Raw genomic sequence first — 18,555 nt, 5'->3', positions numbered from 1 at the left:
CCCTACATTCAGCCATGATCGGGATGGTGGCTTCCACGGTGCTGCTCTCACCATCGCTACGGAGCTTTGTGTTCTTGACCTTTGGTGGGAGCAGGTCAGGACAGGGAGAATTTGACAGGGAGAATTTGACAAGGAAAAGGCACGTTTTCTTTCCTCCAGCAGCATCAAGGCATTTGGTGCAATGAAGTCTGAGCTCTGCAGTGCCAGAAAATACCGTAGAAGCGAGAAGTGGGAGCAGGCGAGGTAAGGAGGGGCAGTGCCTCAGACACAAAGCCACCTTCTAGGATCCTCTCACTGCGGCAGAGGCTGCAATGAGTTCACTGGAAAAACCCTCTTGGAGATTGGAAACACCTTATGCTTGGGATCAGTCAAATGATTGTTTTTTAAAAAATTTGAACAAAACTTCTTTAATCATGCAAAACTGGAAAAAAGCACATAGCCACATGTTTATTTTGGCTTAAGTGTGTTCACATAAGGTGCACGGATGGAAGGGGGAACTTCCCTAGGTGCTCAATGCATTGCAAGCATTATTGAGGGTAGGAGGGACCGCTGGACCCTTGCCTTCTGAGTTGGATGGGTTTCTTACACTGGGGCTCCAGTTTTGGTTTATGAGTGGTTTTTAATGGTCCATAAAAACTATTTAAAAATTACTTAGTTTTGTTTGCTTTAGCAACTCTCGGTTAACCCATATGTGATATATTAACCTGTGCTGAATTTGGAATTTTCATGTATATGTGTATTTCAGTAAAATAATGACATCTCCCACATTGTATACAAGAACACACAGCATGTTATTTCTCTCTTAACACAAACCACACACACACACTGTCTCATGTTGGGTATCTGCATGATACTCATAAAATGCCAGTAGCTGTGGTATCAGAGAATATGACAGTGTAGGAAATAGGATTCATGTATAAGCAGGCTCTTGTGTTCCTGGGTCCCAGTCACTTGCAGATGGTCAGATTAGACAATTTCTGATCTCCTTCCATAGGCAGATCCAGAGCTTAGGACCCAGAACTGGAAATGTCTTCTTAGGTCCCAATTCTGCTCCCATTTAAGTCAATGGCAGAACTCTCACTGATTTCAATAAGAGCAGAATTGGGCCCCAAGAGATCGGTCCACAGTAGGAACTACTCTCCTGTGGGTTCATTTTCTCCAGAAGACCTTATTGGCATCATGATACTGTGCTGCCTCTGGGCACAGACACTCACCGTTTAGCATTGGTGTCAATGACGATAGGCAGGTAGTCCATGACAGCTATGTACACAAACTGCTTTGCGTCATCGATAACACTGTAAATAGCTTCAATATCCAGGACTCTGTCCTTTGGGCAGAAGAGTTTGGGTGAGTTCTGTGAAGGGAAGAGTTCAAATAGGGCATTTAAAATACATGATTTATTTTCTCTTCGCCTCATTATTCTTGGGATGGCAAGCAGCATCCTTGATTTTAGTAGAGAATATCAACTGATACCTCCAGCTGTCCTGCTACAATACTCAAAGGTACAAAGGAGAGGTATTTGCTTAATTTCCCCTTTAGAGTCTCACCCTGTCAATGTAACTGTGGTTTGTAGATGTAACATCACTGCCATCAAAGCAGCTCTGGTTGAAGTTACATTGCCTCGTACCTAGGGATGTCAAATGTGTCACCCTTTCACCTCCAGTAGCTGCTTGGGCTGCAGCTGACACCTACATTTGTGTGTTTTCTTTAGGGACAGACCCTGAGGTTTTGATTAATCTTTATACCACGCCTATCACAGTGGTTTCTTAATCATTGCCTGGCGTTCTTAATGCTTTACTACAACTAAGTTCAGAAAATACTGGAAGAGTAACTTTAGCAAGATCTCCAGATCAATATTCCAGATCCATTCCTGAACACTAAGAAAACAACCAAAACCCCTCACATTTTATCAGCCACTCTGGCAGACCATTTTGTTGCTAGGCAACATTGTAGCCATGATTCCTGAGCAGAACAAACCCCTCAATGACTGCATGTTACACTGCTTGTTGTACACAGCACAAACATTGACAGTGAAATAGGTTTTCAAAAGAATGAGTCCCAACTGAAGAAAGTGTGATTTTCTTAAATATAATTTATGTCTGCCATCTGAAACTTGGAGCAGGGTGTTGCACTGAGGTTTTATTTTTGCATTCTTACTGTTTTCTGACAGAACTTGCAAGTTACAGGACAGCAAAAAATGGAATTCTTGCACATTGTGTTTTTCAGATGCATCCAATATAAAGACCGGAAAACGAAAGACATTTAGAAAGGAATTAGAAAAACTTCTGTTAAAGCTCTGTTCTTGTAGAGCCTCTCCCCACCTGCCTCTGCCTGAGATCCCACATTCCTTAAGGCCGGCCTTGCCCTGCGTTGATCGCTGTGGTCTCCTCCAGCACTGCCTGTCAGTGCCATCTCTCCATTTCTTACAGAGTGCTTAAAGGGGAGTAGGAGCTCATTTCACAGCTCCTTCACTGACTGTCCAAAAGTCACTCTCTAATTTAAGCTCCTTCTTAAGGCTCTCTAGAATAAATGGATGTGTGTGTCTCTTCAGACAGCTCTTAATTCTGGCTGTCTTAGGCACTTCCTGATTTTCACTCCAAAATAGCTCACTGCCTCTCCACTGACTGCAGGAGTGGGAAAAATCCTTCACAGTGTGAAGGGCTCGGGTTGTTTCAGACATAAAATGTTGTTTCAGGCTGTAAAGCAGTGGGGTTTTACCCTTTCTTTTATACAGAATGGTAATAAGTCTTAGCAACCGCTTCATACTCCTGATTTTGCAGGGATTGTTTTTACTCACGTAATTATCTCCAAAATGAAAGAGACGCTACATCTCTCATCTCTATGGCTCTGTGTACTTTTTTCCAGTTTTGCTACATCACTTCTGAGGACTGCTCCTTCCCATTAAAAATACACAGACAGTGCTTCCATGGGGATTGCTGCTTGAATTGCAGAAGTTTAAAAATGTCATTTAAAAATAAAGCTAAAGTAGATAATGTTCTACACAAGTGTGAATGCTTTCAATGGAACAGGGTGAAGAAGATTAATCCTTATAAATTACATTGATAAAAATGCAAGCTCTGATTTCAATCTTATTCTCTATCATTTTAGATGTCTGGTTAGTTCATTTACTCCCAAGCCATTCACCTTCTATCCACTTGTGTAAATAAATAAATCACCTAATCTGAAGGGCTTTTCTACCATTTTTTGAATGCAAGAGGAAAAGTGGTGAACAATGCAGAGAGAGAAAAAGGATAATGCTCAAATTAAATTCTGTAGCATCTTTAGTCCTGACAAATTCCATGTATGAACAATGTCACAGAAATCAGAATGAATAAAAAAATACATTGTGATTTGTCTCTTCTGCACCACAGGAAAAGGTAATTAACTTAAAAAGCCTTTCAGTGACACACTTCCCCACAGAAGTACACCTATTGGTACAACCACTTTCCCAGACAACTGAATGATTTGGGTTTCCAGCATTATGAGGTAGTCAATCAAATGCTGTCCTGTGTAGGTGACAGCCATAGTGGTCTTACCTCTATAACTGAGTTTCCAGTCACTCCTGTGAATCTCAATTTCAGCTTAATTTGTTTTTGTCCTTTTGCTTAAAGACATAGTGGTAATGTGTATCTTCTTCAATCAGAGCCAATTTAGAGAAATAAGTGAAGGCTTGATTTACACCATATACCATATTCACGGAGATTACCTTACACAGCATTATGGTGGACTTACTGCAGGGAACTACAAGCATCTCTCTGTCAATGAAAAAGCACTTGGGATACTTTCATAGCTGCTACTGCCACCCACCTACCCTGGTCTCACTGCTCTGTAGTTCATGAAGGACAGCATTTAGGAGTGTACGCAGATGTTAAATTTCCGGGTCTTACAAAATCTGATGTATTAAATAAATTTCTTTCCTTCCCTCCCTCTCTGCAACTCATTTCAAAACTTACCGACACAAAAGCTTCTGATTTTGTCTCGTTCAGCTGCAGTGTCAGTTTATTTTGAGTGTCGTACACTCCATAGAGTCTCTTGGACCAACTCGGAGGTATTTTATTCTTGTATCTTAATGAGCTGTACAGGGCAAAGATCCTTTGTAAATCCAGGACCAGGCAGCTGCAGTTGTAGACGATGACGCCGAGTTCCTTCATCTGTGAAATTAAAAGTTCACATTGTTAGTGATATTTTGGGTGGTGGATCTGTGGACATCACCGTGTCTGAGGGTCATGTCGCAGAGCCGTGCCTTGAGCTCGGCAGCGGTAATGCCAACTACAAGAACATCCCTAACAACACGCTTTTAAAAGCAAACACAGAAGCAAAATCTTTGAAGCCAAGAGCAGCCCAAAGCTGTTCAGTGTCAGAGCTGCGTGTCCCAGTAGGATACAGGACGCCTCACGGACAGAGACAACTTCGGAGTGGTACCCATTTGTCATAGGCACCATTTTTGTGACAGGTGTTGCCCAAGGTTTGCTACTCTTGGCTAGCATGGTTTTAATTCTTTTTATACTATTTTGTATAAATATATGCTGAAAAGCATCCTTTCTGCTGGATGATACAGTAGTGCGCTCTGCTACCAGTGACAGCTTCTTACTGCAGAAACAATTTGTGAGTTCTGGAAAAGGTGAAAGAAATGGCCTTGAGTTATTTCTCTGCTGGAGAAGGAATATGACGCTCCAGCTTCAAATAAAAGGATGGAAAACCAGGTGTTTAATACTACCAGTAGCTAAATTTAATGTGCTATTAAATCCAGCATGATCCATTATATAGCACACCCAATTTGGACACAAAAAGGTTGGGTTTTTAACTCCCTGATTGCTATCTCACCTCCAAATTTCTGGGTGTCAGTTTCTTCACATGTAAAAATGGAGATAAAGATATGCCTCTCTCATGACAAATACTCTGTAAGCATCAACATTCTCACATAAAAGGTATGAGGAAAAGTAGCCCAAGTAAATACAGATATGATGGCCGCAATTAAATGCTTTGACCTACGGACACAGTCTCACTTCTCCATTAAGCAAAGGCATGTTTTCCTGGTCATCATAAATCTTGGTTTGGCAGAGATTTCATGAATTTTACATCCCTAGTCCTTAAGTTGCCGACAGAATTTAATGTATAAACATATCGCCTGGCTTCTGTAACCAAAGTCTAGCTGCACGCACACTCTCGCCGTTCCTTTGCTCTGTAATGGCTCAGGAAGGCACCGCTGTGGGCACAGATGCTGTCGACCTCTCATTAGCTGTATTTCACACCAGTTCAGCCATCTCCAAAAATAAACAGAAGAAAACCTGCATGTACCTGTTGGAAAACAATATGTAGGATAAATATTTTAAAGGATCCATGCTGGGTTCCTGCAAGCAGACTCTCTAGGTAGCACGTCTCAGAAGGCTGCCCAGCATGATGAAGAAAAAAAGAGGAGTACGAACTCTTCATGCTTGTCCTTTGGCACCAAAAAGTCCCCACTGGTTTTACTCCCTTGGATGAGCCCCTGGGGTAGTTTCTGGTGGGAGCGTGTCTTTTTGTAGAGCCCGTGGGCACCCTGAAGCCTGCACTGGTGTTATCGCAGAGCTCGCTCCTGCGGGCTTCTCACTGCCTGCAGGTGGGAGCTGGGCAGAGGGAGGGCAGCGAAGGCTGGGACTGAGCCTCCAGCTCTTCCCGCGGGAGGCGAGAGGAGACCCAGTGCTCCAATGAAAAAGAAACTCGATGGGCGACACCTTCTTCAAGTCCCTGAGTTGGAAATCCCACATACATAAGAATATAGAACACTTTGTGAGCCCATTCCCAAATATTTACAGAACAGTTGCAACCACAGGAACATTACCTGATATTCTTACTGTCTAAATCAGAGTATTTCTGCAGGCTTTTTTATTTCAGAAAAACAATGAAATTCCTCCATTAGCCTGCACAACCTGAAATTTGTGGAGACTACCTACTGTACTGCAGCCCTTCAGTTATGGTTAAGCCAGTAAACTCATTTAGATGATAAAAAGAAATTATTGTAACTATGCCCAGCATCCCAGTCACACAGTCTACCTGGGATAACTGGTTTTTTCCTCTGCATACCGAGCATCTTTGAGGATGCTCCTGGATTAATTTCTGGGCTGTCCCTGTACTCTCTGCACTGTTTGTCTCCAAACATTTTTATCCATACGTTATCACTGGTTTTGCTGTGTGCTGCCAATACCGCGTTCTTAATTGCCAGGCATGCCACTGCAAAGGACTTATTAATAGTATTCTGTTACAGGGAGCTGCATAATGTGCTTTAATCGGCTTTTCATGGCTGTTAGTTGATTCTGACATAATTACGTGGTTACAGTTTTCCTTTCATTTATCACTCCCATTATTACTGTTCCACTTTATCCCTTCCATTAAAAGGAAAGAGGAAACAGGTTCCTAGCAGCAGAAGCTGCCAGGACTTTGTCTGTGTGTGTAGCTCTCGTCGAGACAGGAGAGCCCGCAGTGTCCACTCCAAGCTGGGAATTACTGCATTGCCCTTCCGCCCCTGTGCTTCCTCACAGACAGAGATACAGAGGAAGACAGGGGCACTAATGGAGTTTTTAAGTGTGATTTTTACAGATTGCCACCTCGCCTGGCTGTAAAACAAAGCATTAGATGTGCCTTACTGTGACCCTTGTTACCCAGCTGCCTGTTTCATTAAGCTTTTATGAGCTTAAGTTCAAATTTGCCTGAACCTGGAAAGCAGATTCAAAGTTACTGGGAGAGGGCTGACAGCGGCTCCGATGCTTACTCATTTCTAAGGAAACTGGATGTGATGTCAGTCCATCACCTCACGGCCATCCTGGTTTACATACGATAATGAAAATGAAGTGAAAACAACACAAACAACGCACGCATGGGTGCAGTATATCCCCAGCCACCTCCTTTCTTATACCACAGCCCCAATAGCTCTGAAGACCAAAAAACCCCAACTCTGTTTCAGAAACGTCTTCCACACTGAGCCTGGTTTTGCTCATCTAGATAAGGAGAAGTGGTACATCATCTAGATAAGGGAGAGGACTTTCGCATTGGTTTGAGAACTGCTGTTATTACAGACTTTTTTTTTTTAAGTCTCAGAGGAGAAGCAGAAAAAAACATTTATACTGAAAGAATCAAAATCTGAGTGTCGCTGCCTGGCTTGCAGTGACTGCAACCTGCAGCTGAGCACCATATGAGGTACCTGTCAAGGTAAAATTCCTCTGAGCAAGAGCTCTGAAGGCAAGGGAAGTATTTCTTCACCCTGAGTTTTAAAAGCAACTCAACCAGCAATGAAAATATCACTGAAAAATTAAAAGTGAAGATGATCTCAAGAAAGCAAAATCTTAATAAAACTAAGTGAGATAGACCTGAAATGAAAATAAGAGTCACAGATTTGTTTACTGAATTGAAATGTTTGGATGTTAAAGCTACAGAGTTGCTTGTGAGCGGATTTTCAGGGCACTTGCAGGGGGCTGGGGACAGGAATGGTTTTTGGGATAGAGAACCTGGTGTCCTCTCCCGAGCAGGTTTCTTCCTCTCTCTGTTAAGAGCCACCACAAGAGCTCTTCTCACACCATGAAAACCACATGAGCTGGTTTTCCTCATTCCCCTGACATTGACATCTGTGCAGAGGAACTCCCACAGGCAAACAAATCGCCCTTTGCCTTTCCTGCCAAAAAGGGACACAAGAGACGGTGGCTCGCACCCCCTGTACAGTGGTGCTCTCACTACAGAAATCATTTCAGCTACAAAAAGTAACAAATATGGCTTAGCTAGAAAAATACTGATTTATATGATAACAGAAGGAATTCCTTACTAGACTGGACACAGAGCTGGATTTCATAATCAGGAATTTCTGCTTATTCTTTTGCCTTGCACATTTGTAGGCATCATATAAAAAACAAGAAAAAACACAGAACAAGAACCTAAACAATACAGGTTGTGAACCTGTAACACTGTAAGCTTCAGAAACCAAGAAACAACATTAGCAGGACTTCTCAGATACATTTGGATCATGGGCTACACAGGGTGTATGGTGCCTCCTTACTCCGCACTGTGTGTTTTTTATTTACCTTGAGCTCAGAAACACCCCCACGGCGTGGGCAAGGCACTGCTTTACCTACATGCGAGAGGCACAATCTGGTTCACAGCTTGCAATATCTGAATTGTGGCAACTGTAGCAGGCTTGAGAAAACTCCTGTTAATTTCTTTTAAATAAAGAGGTTTTTGTAATTTCTGACACTCGAGTCTGATCCTGGAAACTCCTCAGGCATTAACGGCCATTTGCCCAAAAGCTGGGGCCTGTGCTGAAGAAACGCTGGATTAACTACAGGTAGTCTGCTGCACATTAAATTTACTAAGTAGATTTAAAAAAAGAAAACAAAAACCAAAACCCAAAAACATCCAGGACTATGTGTGCATCTGCCATTTGCCTGTGCTTGAAAATGTATTTAATTATGCTTTCAAGCCTGTGATTTTTCTAATGACCAATTTCCAATGAATGACTGAGCAAAACCAGAATCACCCCAAGGGTGAGTAATGGAGTAACAAAAGGCACGCTATACTGATAAATCAATTCCTGAGGCCTAAAAGGACCTACAATTTTCAATAGCTCCTAAAGAAAAACAACATACAATGTATTCATTACTGCCTTAGAGGAGACCACAGATATCTACAGGGTTAAACTCATCTTTTCATAAAATGTGCTCTAATTATTTGGTTGGCCTGCACTCCAACAGTACGCGCTTTGTCACTCAGTTATCTGTCTTACCTGACCCCTACTGCAAACCCCCCTTATGTTTTCATCCGGTGTCATTTAATGCTCAGTGGCTTTTCCAATCATCCAGAGCATTGCACTTCACTAGAAAGTGCAACCTCCCCTTGTGCATCCTGACCCAAAATCTCCCCTCCGTGCTGGGCTGGTAACACAGCCCAGAGGTTTCACAGCTTTATGTTAAAATCTGAAGTAAATCAGTGAAAGCCAAATCCAGCACAGGTCCTGCTGCTGCTCCAAGTTTCACTTTTTTCTTCCATGTTGGCAAGGACATGGGATCTACGCTGCCGTTGGGAAATACCAAATAGAAAAGATTAATACAAATGGCAAAGCCCTGTATTCTCAAAAAGTTAGTAAAACCCTGTCTAGCTTGAACTACAAGAGAGTGAATAAATGCAAAATTTAAATTAAGAGCATCTTTGGATGTCAGAAACCATCTAGGGCACAATAAACGTTCTCACTTGAATTCCTTGTTACTTTGAAAACCGCAAACTGCTTCTGAAGATTACTTAAAGAATTCAAACAGATCAAGTTTTGAGATTAACTGTTTCATTGCAACTGTTGTTCCTATTTTCTATAGACACTTTTATTGAATAAATGGTATTTTTGAGGAGGGCACCCAGCACTGGCACCAACTGGCAGTACAAAGACAGGATGTGCACTCACAAAAGGAAAGGGAGGACACAAGAGGGCTGCCCACACCCTTCTAGGACTGGTGAAGTACATGGGAACTGACAGCCATGAGCAGCCCACAGGGCTTTAATTCTCCCCTTTAGAAAGTCCATTTGATAGACTGAGGTGTGAGGTACTTGCAGAATACAAGTCCCAGGGAAATCACAACTTCATACACTAGTTTGACTTTTACTACCTAATGGCAAAAAGCTGCCACCATAAGGCAGAGATTTTAGGAGCTCATAATTTTTGCGTCCCACTCCTTCTGCTGAACACAAAACTGCCCAGTGATGCTCTACTAATTTCCACTTCATCTGACATACAGTAGATAAACCCACCATATTTTGCATGGCACCCAGATTTTAAGAAAATCAAGCTGGAAAAAAACTCGGTTGAGCATAAGGTCCTGCCACTGATGCAACACAAGCCAGACACCCAGGCAGAAGGGGGCTTGTTTTAAAATGGCATGGTTTAAAAAGAACTTGGTGAGGAAGAGGTAGCAATGCATCTTCAAAGCTGCAAAAAAAAGATTCCCCGTGTCCTTGTCACGTTACAATAAAAACTCCATCACCATTTTTCTTTTTTCAGCCGTCTGTGCTATTGATATGGAAAACTCACCACAAATAAATCTGTTTGTACAGACAATACAAATACAATTTTATTTAAGCCACAGACCACTCTGTGATGATGTTCATGTAGAACCTAACAGACCTGAGTGTGCCATTTTGGGCTTTTCTTTGGGCTGCTGCTGAAGTTCACTAACAAACCAGGCCAGACACCTTGCCACTCATCAGAGCAAGCCAGAAGGCAGAATTGAATCAGTTAAAAATTTCTTGCTCTATAGTCTATCAGCATAATTAATATCACTTGGCGTAATCACAGCCTAATTTACCATTTTCAAATGACTTTACAGTTTCATTACCCCCTCAAAGCAAGCGCAAGTGTCTCATTAGGGGAAAAGCAAGCTTGCAACTGCAAGAAACCATTTTTCCAGGATCATTTTTTATTTCTTTCATGTTTTACTGCAGGAAATCTAATTAATGTGAATCGTAATTTGATTCTGTTTCTCTTTTGAAACACAGTTTTTGTTCCTATATCACAGCAAAGTGCAGGCCAGGAAGGCAAGGCCCACGTTGTGCCAGCCTCCATCTTGCTGCTGACAAACCGCATCCCACTTCAGTGCTGGTGCAATTCAGATGACATTAAACAATTCACTGCCTCAGCGGAACCATGAAAAAACTGTAAAGGTGAAGGGAAAGATCCTGCCAGCTTCTGGAAGAGCCTGGACTCTCCCTTACCACACACAGGCACATACCTCCCGCTGCCGCTTCCCATCTTTCCTGCATCAGAGCCTGTCCTGTCAGACCTTATCTTGCCTCCTCCTCACGCAGCTGGAAACCACAGCATGAGTTCTGATTATTTTCTTTAATTTTCTTAGTATTATGTTTTCTCATCCTATGTAATGCTGCAAGAGGCAGCCTCTGTACACCTTCTGCTATGCAGCACAGAGAGTGCACAGACCTCAGAAGAAGGGCAATATTTATCTCTAAACATTTCTCTCAAAGCGCATAGTTTCTCTGGGGCTTTCAGATTTGTGAGCTTCAGGGAAACACATCTGCACGCAGCTGACTAATTGCATGCATTATTTATAACATTACTGACACACACGGTGGGTTTTCCTTTCGCAAACCGCGTAGGGATTGGCAGCAGGCGTGCTGTGGGCACAGACTGGGATGATGACACGGCGTATGAATTACTGCTGTTGAGCCGTGCCAGACTGCCTGATCGGAATTGGAAACCTCTTCTCCTGATGTCAGCAGAGGGCTAAAGGCTCTAATTATTTTTTGACTAAGCCTTGATTAAATTCAGCATACAGGACCTTGAAGTAAGCTCGGAATCCCAGCAGTCTGGATAGGTAGGAAGAATGCAAAAACTTGTTTCAGAAATGCATACTTGCTCTCTGTCCTGTTCTCCTGAGGAGCCACCTTGGATATTTCTGGGGTTTCTGACTGCTTCAAAATGGAAGCAATGTCTCCTTGTAAAGACATGGTCCTGGCATATGCTCCTAGGAAGTGTTATGCTTCAAGGGTTAACAGCCTAGGAAGGACAGGTGGTATCTGTAGGACCCTGGAGGGTCAGAGATCAGTACTGTTCCCTCTCCTTTCTGGCCACAGTCTATAAAAAACTGAGGAGGCCCGAGGTTTTTTTCGCAGGCTTTTCCTGTCTTCCTGGGCTGCTTCCTGTTGCACCTTGGGACCGCTGGGCCTACCTCCACATGCTCAGCAGCATCCACCACCATCCGCTCCCGGCACCGCTGTGGTCCCTGGTGACGAGTCACAGCAGTCACAGCGGCCACGAGGCACTGCTCGGACACTTCCACTCGGGACTACTGGGATCGGGTTTTGTATATAGTTAAATATCCTTTGTCCCTTATTAATTACCTTTTCCTTTCCCCTGTTGTTTTTTCATTAAACTTGTTATAGTTTTAACTTCCAACCTTGTGTGAAGGATCTTTTTCTCTATTCCCTTTTTTAAATCCTCCCTTGAGAGGGTAGGGGACAGCAGAGAGAAAATCCTGCTCCTTGGGCTTGCCCTGAGCCTTAAACAGAGACAGGAAGGAAATCTGAGATTAAATTAATACATCTTATTCATGCTTCCCGACTCTCACAGTAAAATTTGGAATACGCTAATCCCTGCTTCCTTAATTCGCTCTTTCTGATGCAGCGCTGTGTGGCACATACAGGTGAAGGTCACTTGGGTCACCTGAAAAGCTTCCTTGTACTTGGTGAAGTCGTGGGTTCAGCTGAGGTGTCAGCTGGGTGCTACTACAGCAACAAACAGGAATAATGCATGTGATGGCTATCTCATCATGGGAGAGAGGAATATTAATCTGTTTATCGCATAAGGTCATGACCTGGGTGTTCTCTCCTACCTCACATCACAGCAGATGCTGCCCCTGCGGATGTAAAAATTATTTCTAAATAATGTGTAACAGCCCTCATGCAAGAAACAGAAGTACTGTGTGCCTGAGGTGTCAGAGATTTAATACGCTAATAAAAGTCAGCATAGCTCTTACGTAGGTTAACACTGACTGCATAAAACAAGTGTGAGGCAACTTTAAGGCTTGATACCATTTCCATTTGCAATATTGGGTAATAATCACTTTACAGGAAAAGGAAAGAAATATTTCAAAAGATTCCTGAAAACCTGCTGCTCCAATTCAGCATTAACACTAACTTCCAGACTTAAAACTAGAAGATCAAATCTTTTTTCTCACAATTTCTGTTTAAACCAAGTTTTGTTATAGCACATACAGAGTTGGGGGTAATAAAATGTAAGTCACAAAGGTGATAAAAGATGTTTTCAATATGTTTAAGCAGCACATACGTCATGAAGCTGTGGTATGTCCATGGTGTGTATATACACACGCATATATATGTATGTATATATATATATGGCATATGTAGGTATGTACCTATGCTGCAGATCTGCTTACAAAATGATTTGCTACTGATAGTAAATAGGTACAGAAATAACAGAAATCTATGGTATCATTTGATTAGAAATAAAGGCCTAATAAGTCATTAAACTGATTAGAAAACCTTGTCTGTCCAATGCAGGGGTTCTCATGGCTTCTGCAGGTTTCTGAAGATATGCCTCCCATTTCCATCTGCATGCGCCGCCTGCCCGTACACCTCCCACAAGTGAGGATTAATCGTCTGCCCCTGAGCAGTCCCAGGCGAACCTCAGGGATTTCACTGTTCTAGTGACTGCTGTTTACTCAGCAAAGTTAAGGATGACTTCCAACCAGGCCTTGATGCTTGTAACGACTATCAGAATCTGAAAAGGTTTAGCAACACCATTAATCCAGCACATTCATATGGAAGGAATGCTTTGTCAGAATCTGTTTTGTTCTGCCTGATGACTTATGGATATAGAAAGATGAGATTTTATACTGATCTGCAGAACCATTTTTCATTTTTGGAGAACGACTGAAATGTCCTTCCTTGCCCTGACTCTTGGCGATTTATGGCATGGTCTTTCAGCCTGATTTACTGTGGGTCTGTTTCACTGGACAATCCTAACTCCAGCTTTCCATGAAGAGATTCAAGTGTCAAAGTGGGGGGTGACCAAGCTGCGGCATTTGGGAACCTCTTGGAGTTGGGGCAGTCCTGAATGGAGATGTTTAGCTAGATGGGAACTATCATCTGCGCAATATCAAAGTGTGTGCACGTGGGTGGAACCACATGTTGGGAATACACTTTCATGATTATTTTAATGTTGTTATTTTAATTGTTTAGTTGAACAAGACTGATCTGATGGGCTATGCTAACAACAAGATCCCTCTGAGAGGATCTGCCTGCGTTCATTACCATCACTGACCAAGACGAGTTGCCAGGGAGTTCTTGTGGGAGATGACAGAATAGACTGCAGTGCATTAGCTCCCCCTCTGAGATTCAGCTGGGTTTTACTGAACAAGATCTCTTTCAGCACAACATAAATCACATTTTTGGGAAAGTGGTGGATTTACTGCCTTTCTTACATCCATGTAAGTTTGCTGATTATTTAAGACTATACCACCAGCTGCTGAAACCCCTGGATCAGACCATATGGCCTGTATTGCTCTCTAGGACAAACAAAATGATTAATGGTCGGACCTGATGATCTTAAGGGCCTTTTCCAACCAAAATCATTCTGTGGTAAAAGGCCACACTGGTCTGAAAAGCTCTGACCTTTCAGGCATGTCTACCCTTCAGCTGCCAACCTCCAGCTGTAGGCTCTGGCACCCAAGTGCAGCACCAACATTTTTGCCTTATCCACGCAATCTGGCTTGGACTCCAGAGCAGCTGTGGGCAGGACAGACGGGTGCAAATGAGTCAAGCCCTGTGGCCCCCACTTCGTGCAGGCTGTCTGCAAGCCAGCTCCGGCAAAGAAATCATAAAACCCTTTTAGTGCAGCACCTGCAACAACACACATCGCTGCCTCAGCACACCTTGCTATGACAGGGTTTCCTAATGAGCACAACACAAATGAAACTACAGGACTTACCAGTGCCATTGGTTAGAGGATCTATAAATTCAAATCAAGCCTTTCTGCTTTACTGATCACTGCAGACAGGTCTTGTAGAGGTGTGCCTGGGAACCATGCTTATCACTCTGACCAATGCCTTCTGCTTTTTCAGTTTATTTTTTTTAAAGGTAAGACAACTGCCCGGTGCACTATTTGTGATGCAATTCCTGGGAAATCCTCCCAAACAGGTTTTTTTTTGCAAATTTCAATAGCTTAACTCTTAGGCTGCTCTCACCTCTAGGCCGTGGACCTACACAAGCACATCTTGCCATTGCTGCCTATCCACCACACTGCCTGCCTGTGTGCTTCAAGACAGCAGTAGGCATCTTGAAAACTGTCTCTAGTTTTGCGCATGCTTGCATGGATGATTTCCTATGCTCTGTGTGGTGGTGTACATTGTGCATCCTGACACCAAATTCCTCCCTGCCTCCCGTTCCCTGAACACTTCTAGAGCCCATCCAAAACTCTGGTCTGATACTCCTAATGCACCGAGACTTTGTCAAGTGCCTGAGGGACCACTCACAGACCAGAACCAGACACACTCTCTTTGCAACATCTTCTATGACCCTTAATTATTTTAAGATATAAAGATGGCATGGCAAGTATTAAAAAGCAAGCAAATGACTTCGAGGTTAGTTTTACTGAAGAAAGAACTTTCTCTTTTCCTTGGGATTGTGGAGACCCAGCTACCTGAATGCCCTGTGCTGTTTGGAAAGAAGCAAGTTTATCTGTTCAAACTGGATAGTCCATCATTATGCTCTGCAGGCTTATTATTGATTTACAATTTATTATCGATTACTCCAACGGCAGGTAAACCTGTTCTACAGAACTTTTGCAGCAACTGAAAAAAAATTATGAGAAGAAAACAGAACTGTAAAATCAGAGATCAGAGATGGAGTAATGAGCATACTCCTCCAGTCAACAGAAATAAAATAAAAACACACAGCAAGCTGTATTTTGCTCTCTCTTACACTAAATACAAACACAAAATGTGGATGATGCATGTGAGGATGGAGCACAACAGTGGGAGAAGTGCAGTAAACAGGACTGGCTTCCCAGCACCTCAGAGCTGGCTCTCGGCTCTGCATCTACAAAACCGGCCAAGCCAGGGGGCACGAGAAGTCCTTCTGGCTGCCAGTGCGGGCTGAATACACAGCCCCGTGCTGGTTTCAGGCACTAGATCACAAAACCAGGAGCCTGCAGCAGTGAGGCGGAACCAGGAACACCACCAGTCTCATGTCCTTCACTGAGATTCATCTGTCAATACTGGATGGGCAGATAATAAAAAAATAGATGAAAGAAAAAAGAACTCCCATTTTGGAGAAAGGTAACAGTCATCAAACTGCACTAGATTTGATCAAAGATGGAGACTCTAACTAAAAGCTCTTAGTGACAGCAATAAATATATTTTCAGCTTGTCTTTTGAAGGACAAGCTGTAATAGGAGCAGAGCTTTGAAAATCCAAGTAGCTTTCTACACTGCAAGAAATAAAGACAAAAAATGGTATTGAAGTTGTCAGTACAGGTTTATAATATCTACTCAGACCTGTTTTCTTTACATCTTGACTCATTTACCTATGCTTGAAGATCTGGATTGCACTTTTATGTTATCCTTATAATATTAGCTGGTTCTGGAAATAATACTGTTGAAATAGATCAGATCAATAGCACTAGTATTTTTAAAGATTGGATCACATGGCTGACAGTATATCACAAGTAGATATTCTCTGTGATAGAAGAGATATTATTTAACACAGAAATACAAATCTGGAGAGGATATACTGGTATTATGTGGTATGTACTTTCAGTCTAACATTTCCCCCTCTGAGCCTGACTGAACCTTGGTGGATGACAAAGTTGAGCGAGTCTTGTTTCATGTTATTGGACACTGGAGACTACTCAGTTTACTAACAGTGATGTGATTCTGAACACCACAGGGACAGTAAGAAAATTAAACAACTTATTAGAAGATGATGGCAAGAATAGGCAATGGTCTAAAGTACACATCGGGGAGAGAACTGTAGTTCATACCAGAACAACATGATATCAAATGAAAACTCTCAATATAACTCGTGCTCAAGTGAAAAGATGTAATTCCACTAGCAAAGTGTCTTATCTCAAAAGGACCAGATGCGCCATTACATAACTTCAAGAGACTCATTTAGATAAAAGTTCAAAAAAAAGAGTGACTGATTGTAGTGTGCTTTGTGCTCCACGCAGTTCTGTGAAGAAAGGACGCCACTGTCAGTAACAGAAATCACAAATGTGCAGATCCTGTCTCAGCGATCAGTTTGGAGGGTGGCTCCGCTACAGCAAGATTTTGGGGGAACAGGAAACAACTGAGATCATCATGGTGTACTTTGGGGTATACAGAAGTCCAGTACTTATTACATAGTTTCTATGGGAGGGCAATTTTGATCACACAAATAAAGAGAAACTGCAGTGTTCAGGGATATGCTTTGAGGAAATGATCATTCCCCTTTCCCTGAGAGACATAAAAAGAAGCATGGGTTGCATCTGCTCCTGGCAGCATTCCAGAGCTTCCTGAATTTTGGGAAAGTTCAGATGTGGCTCTCTATCCCCACAAATGGAGACCAAGAGAAGAAGGACCAATCCTAGGATGAGTTTTATCACTGTCTAAGTAAGTGTGGCCTTTGCGCTGTGTCTCCTCCACATGAGTCTCCTCAATATAACTGGGATGAGACACTTGAGTCAAGAACCACTATTACTGTTTCCAGTTGATTTTATCCCTCTCCAAGCAATCAAAGATTTGCTCCTCCAACAACATTCCCACAATCCCAAATGGCCCCCAAACTGCCCTTTTAGATGCAGCTCTCAAGACCTGAGATACCATATTCATCTCCCAATTTCTGTCATCAAGCACTCCCAGAGCTGTCCTGCTGCAAAAGCCTTCCTATAGCTAAGTCCAAAAAACTAATTCATGCTAAAACAACATATTGGCTCATTGGTTTCTACTTAAAATTGACACACACTAAAAGTATATCTTTCGACAACTGGGTGTTTAGGTTAGTTGGTTGGTTGGTTTTCTTTCCTTTTTTTCCCCCATGATAACTATAGGGTTCTTAGTTTCACAAAAGTCAGAATCCAATCGACTTTCACTATAAGTATGCACTAGTTTATTTGTATTTATAATAAAAAGCATAACATTTTTATCTACTGTATCTGCAGATACTTAATAAACCTTTTTTGAATAGCTCTTAACATCTCACAACTAATTTGTTGATTCAACTGAATTATTAGCAGAATAAATGAATCGGGTAACTTCTTATTCTTCAAATGTCATTGATAATTCATAATCGCTACAATTTTCATGCACTGTAGGACTCAAGCCTAAAGAGACAAGTACATTTTACATAATGATAATGAAAACGTAGTCCATCGAGAGTTTCTCATTCACCTGCTTTCACACATCTCACTTCCTACAGTATTTTTGCCCTCTGGTGTATTTATTTGACATCTTATGTGCATCAAGTAAAAACCTAACTCCTCAGATAAAACAGGTCACTGTTTCCAACCTGATAAACAGCCTTGGGACATTTTATCTCATTTTCTAATTACCTTAAATTATGTAGATACAATCAGCAGTTTCTAACGTATAACACCAAGAGAATAAGAGGAGGATGGGGAAGAAACTGCCTGAAAAGCAAATACTGCTGTTAGGAGTCCTGTCAGACACTCACTGCCTCATGGGACACCTCAGGATGTGCTGCAAGGCATTGCAAGAACAAATCATTGATCCTTTGTAACTGAGATGATTCAATAAACTCCTGCTATTCAAAACACTGCCCCAACTCACTTCATGAAACAAGGCCTAAGTAATTCTACTCAGAAGACCAAGCCTAATTTATAAAGGATTAATATCTTCATAAATAAATACATACATAGGTGAAGACATCAGATACTATTTTGCCAGTCCTTCTCCTGATGGATTTTTAAGATGAAGAGAAATCAAATGCCTTTCTGAAGTTTCACTTTGTATTGGTGAAACAAATCACACAAAGAATCCAACAGAGTCATAAAATAAATGGGAAAATGGGAGCAAGT

At 42.1% G+C, this 18,555-nt stretch overlaps 1 protein-coding gene across 1 annotated transcript in view; it reads right to left on the bottom strand.

Annotated features, from left to right (window-relative positions):
• PLD5 (phospholipase D family, member 5) overlaps positions 1 to 18,555 on the bottom strand; it is a gene marked incomplete at its 5' end in the record, with an annotated part of 60,139 nt that overhangs the window by 5,610 nt on the left and 35,974 nt on the right. Inside the window, 2 exons of the mRNA XM_010183008.1 lie at positions 1,215 to 1,354; positions 3,954 to 4,151. Coding sequence (XP_010181310.1) covers positions 1,215 to 1,354; positions 3,954 to 4,151 — 338 coding nt within the window. The remainder of the gene's footprint in view (positions 1 to 1,214; positions 1,355 to 3,953; positions 4,152 to 18,555) is intronic.

The sequence above is a fragment of the Mesitornis unicolor genome, unplaced genomic scaffold, assembly GCF_000695765.1.
Source record: "Mesitornis unicolor isolate BGI_N332 unplaced genomic scaffold, ASM69576v1 scaffold9490, whole genome shotgun sequence".
Classification (NCBI taxonomy): domain Eukaryota; kingdom Metazoa; phylum Chordata; class Aves; order Mesitornithiformes; family Mesitornithidae; genus Mesitornis; species Mesitornis unicolor.
This window is presented reverse-complemented; position numbering and strand designations above follow the sequence as displayed.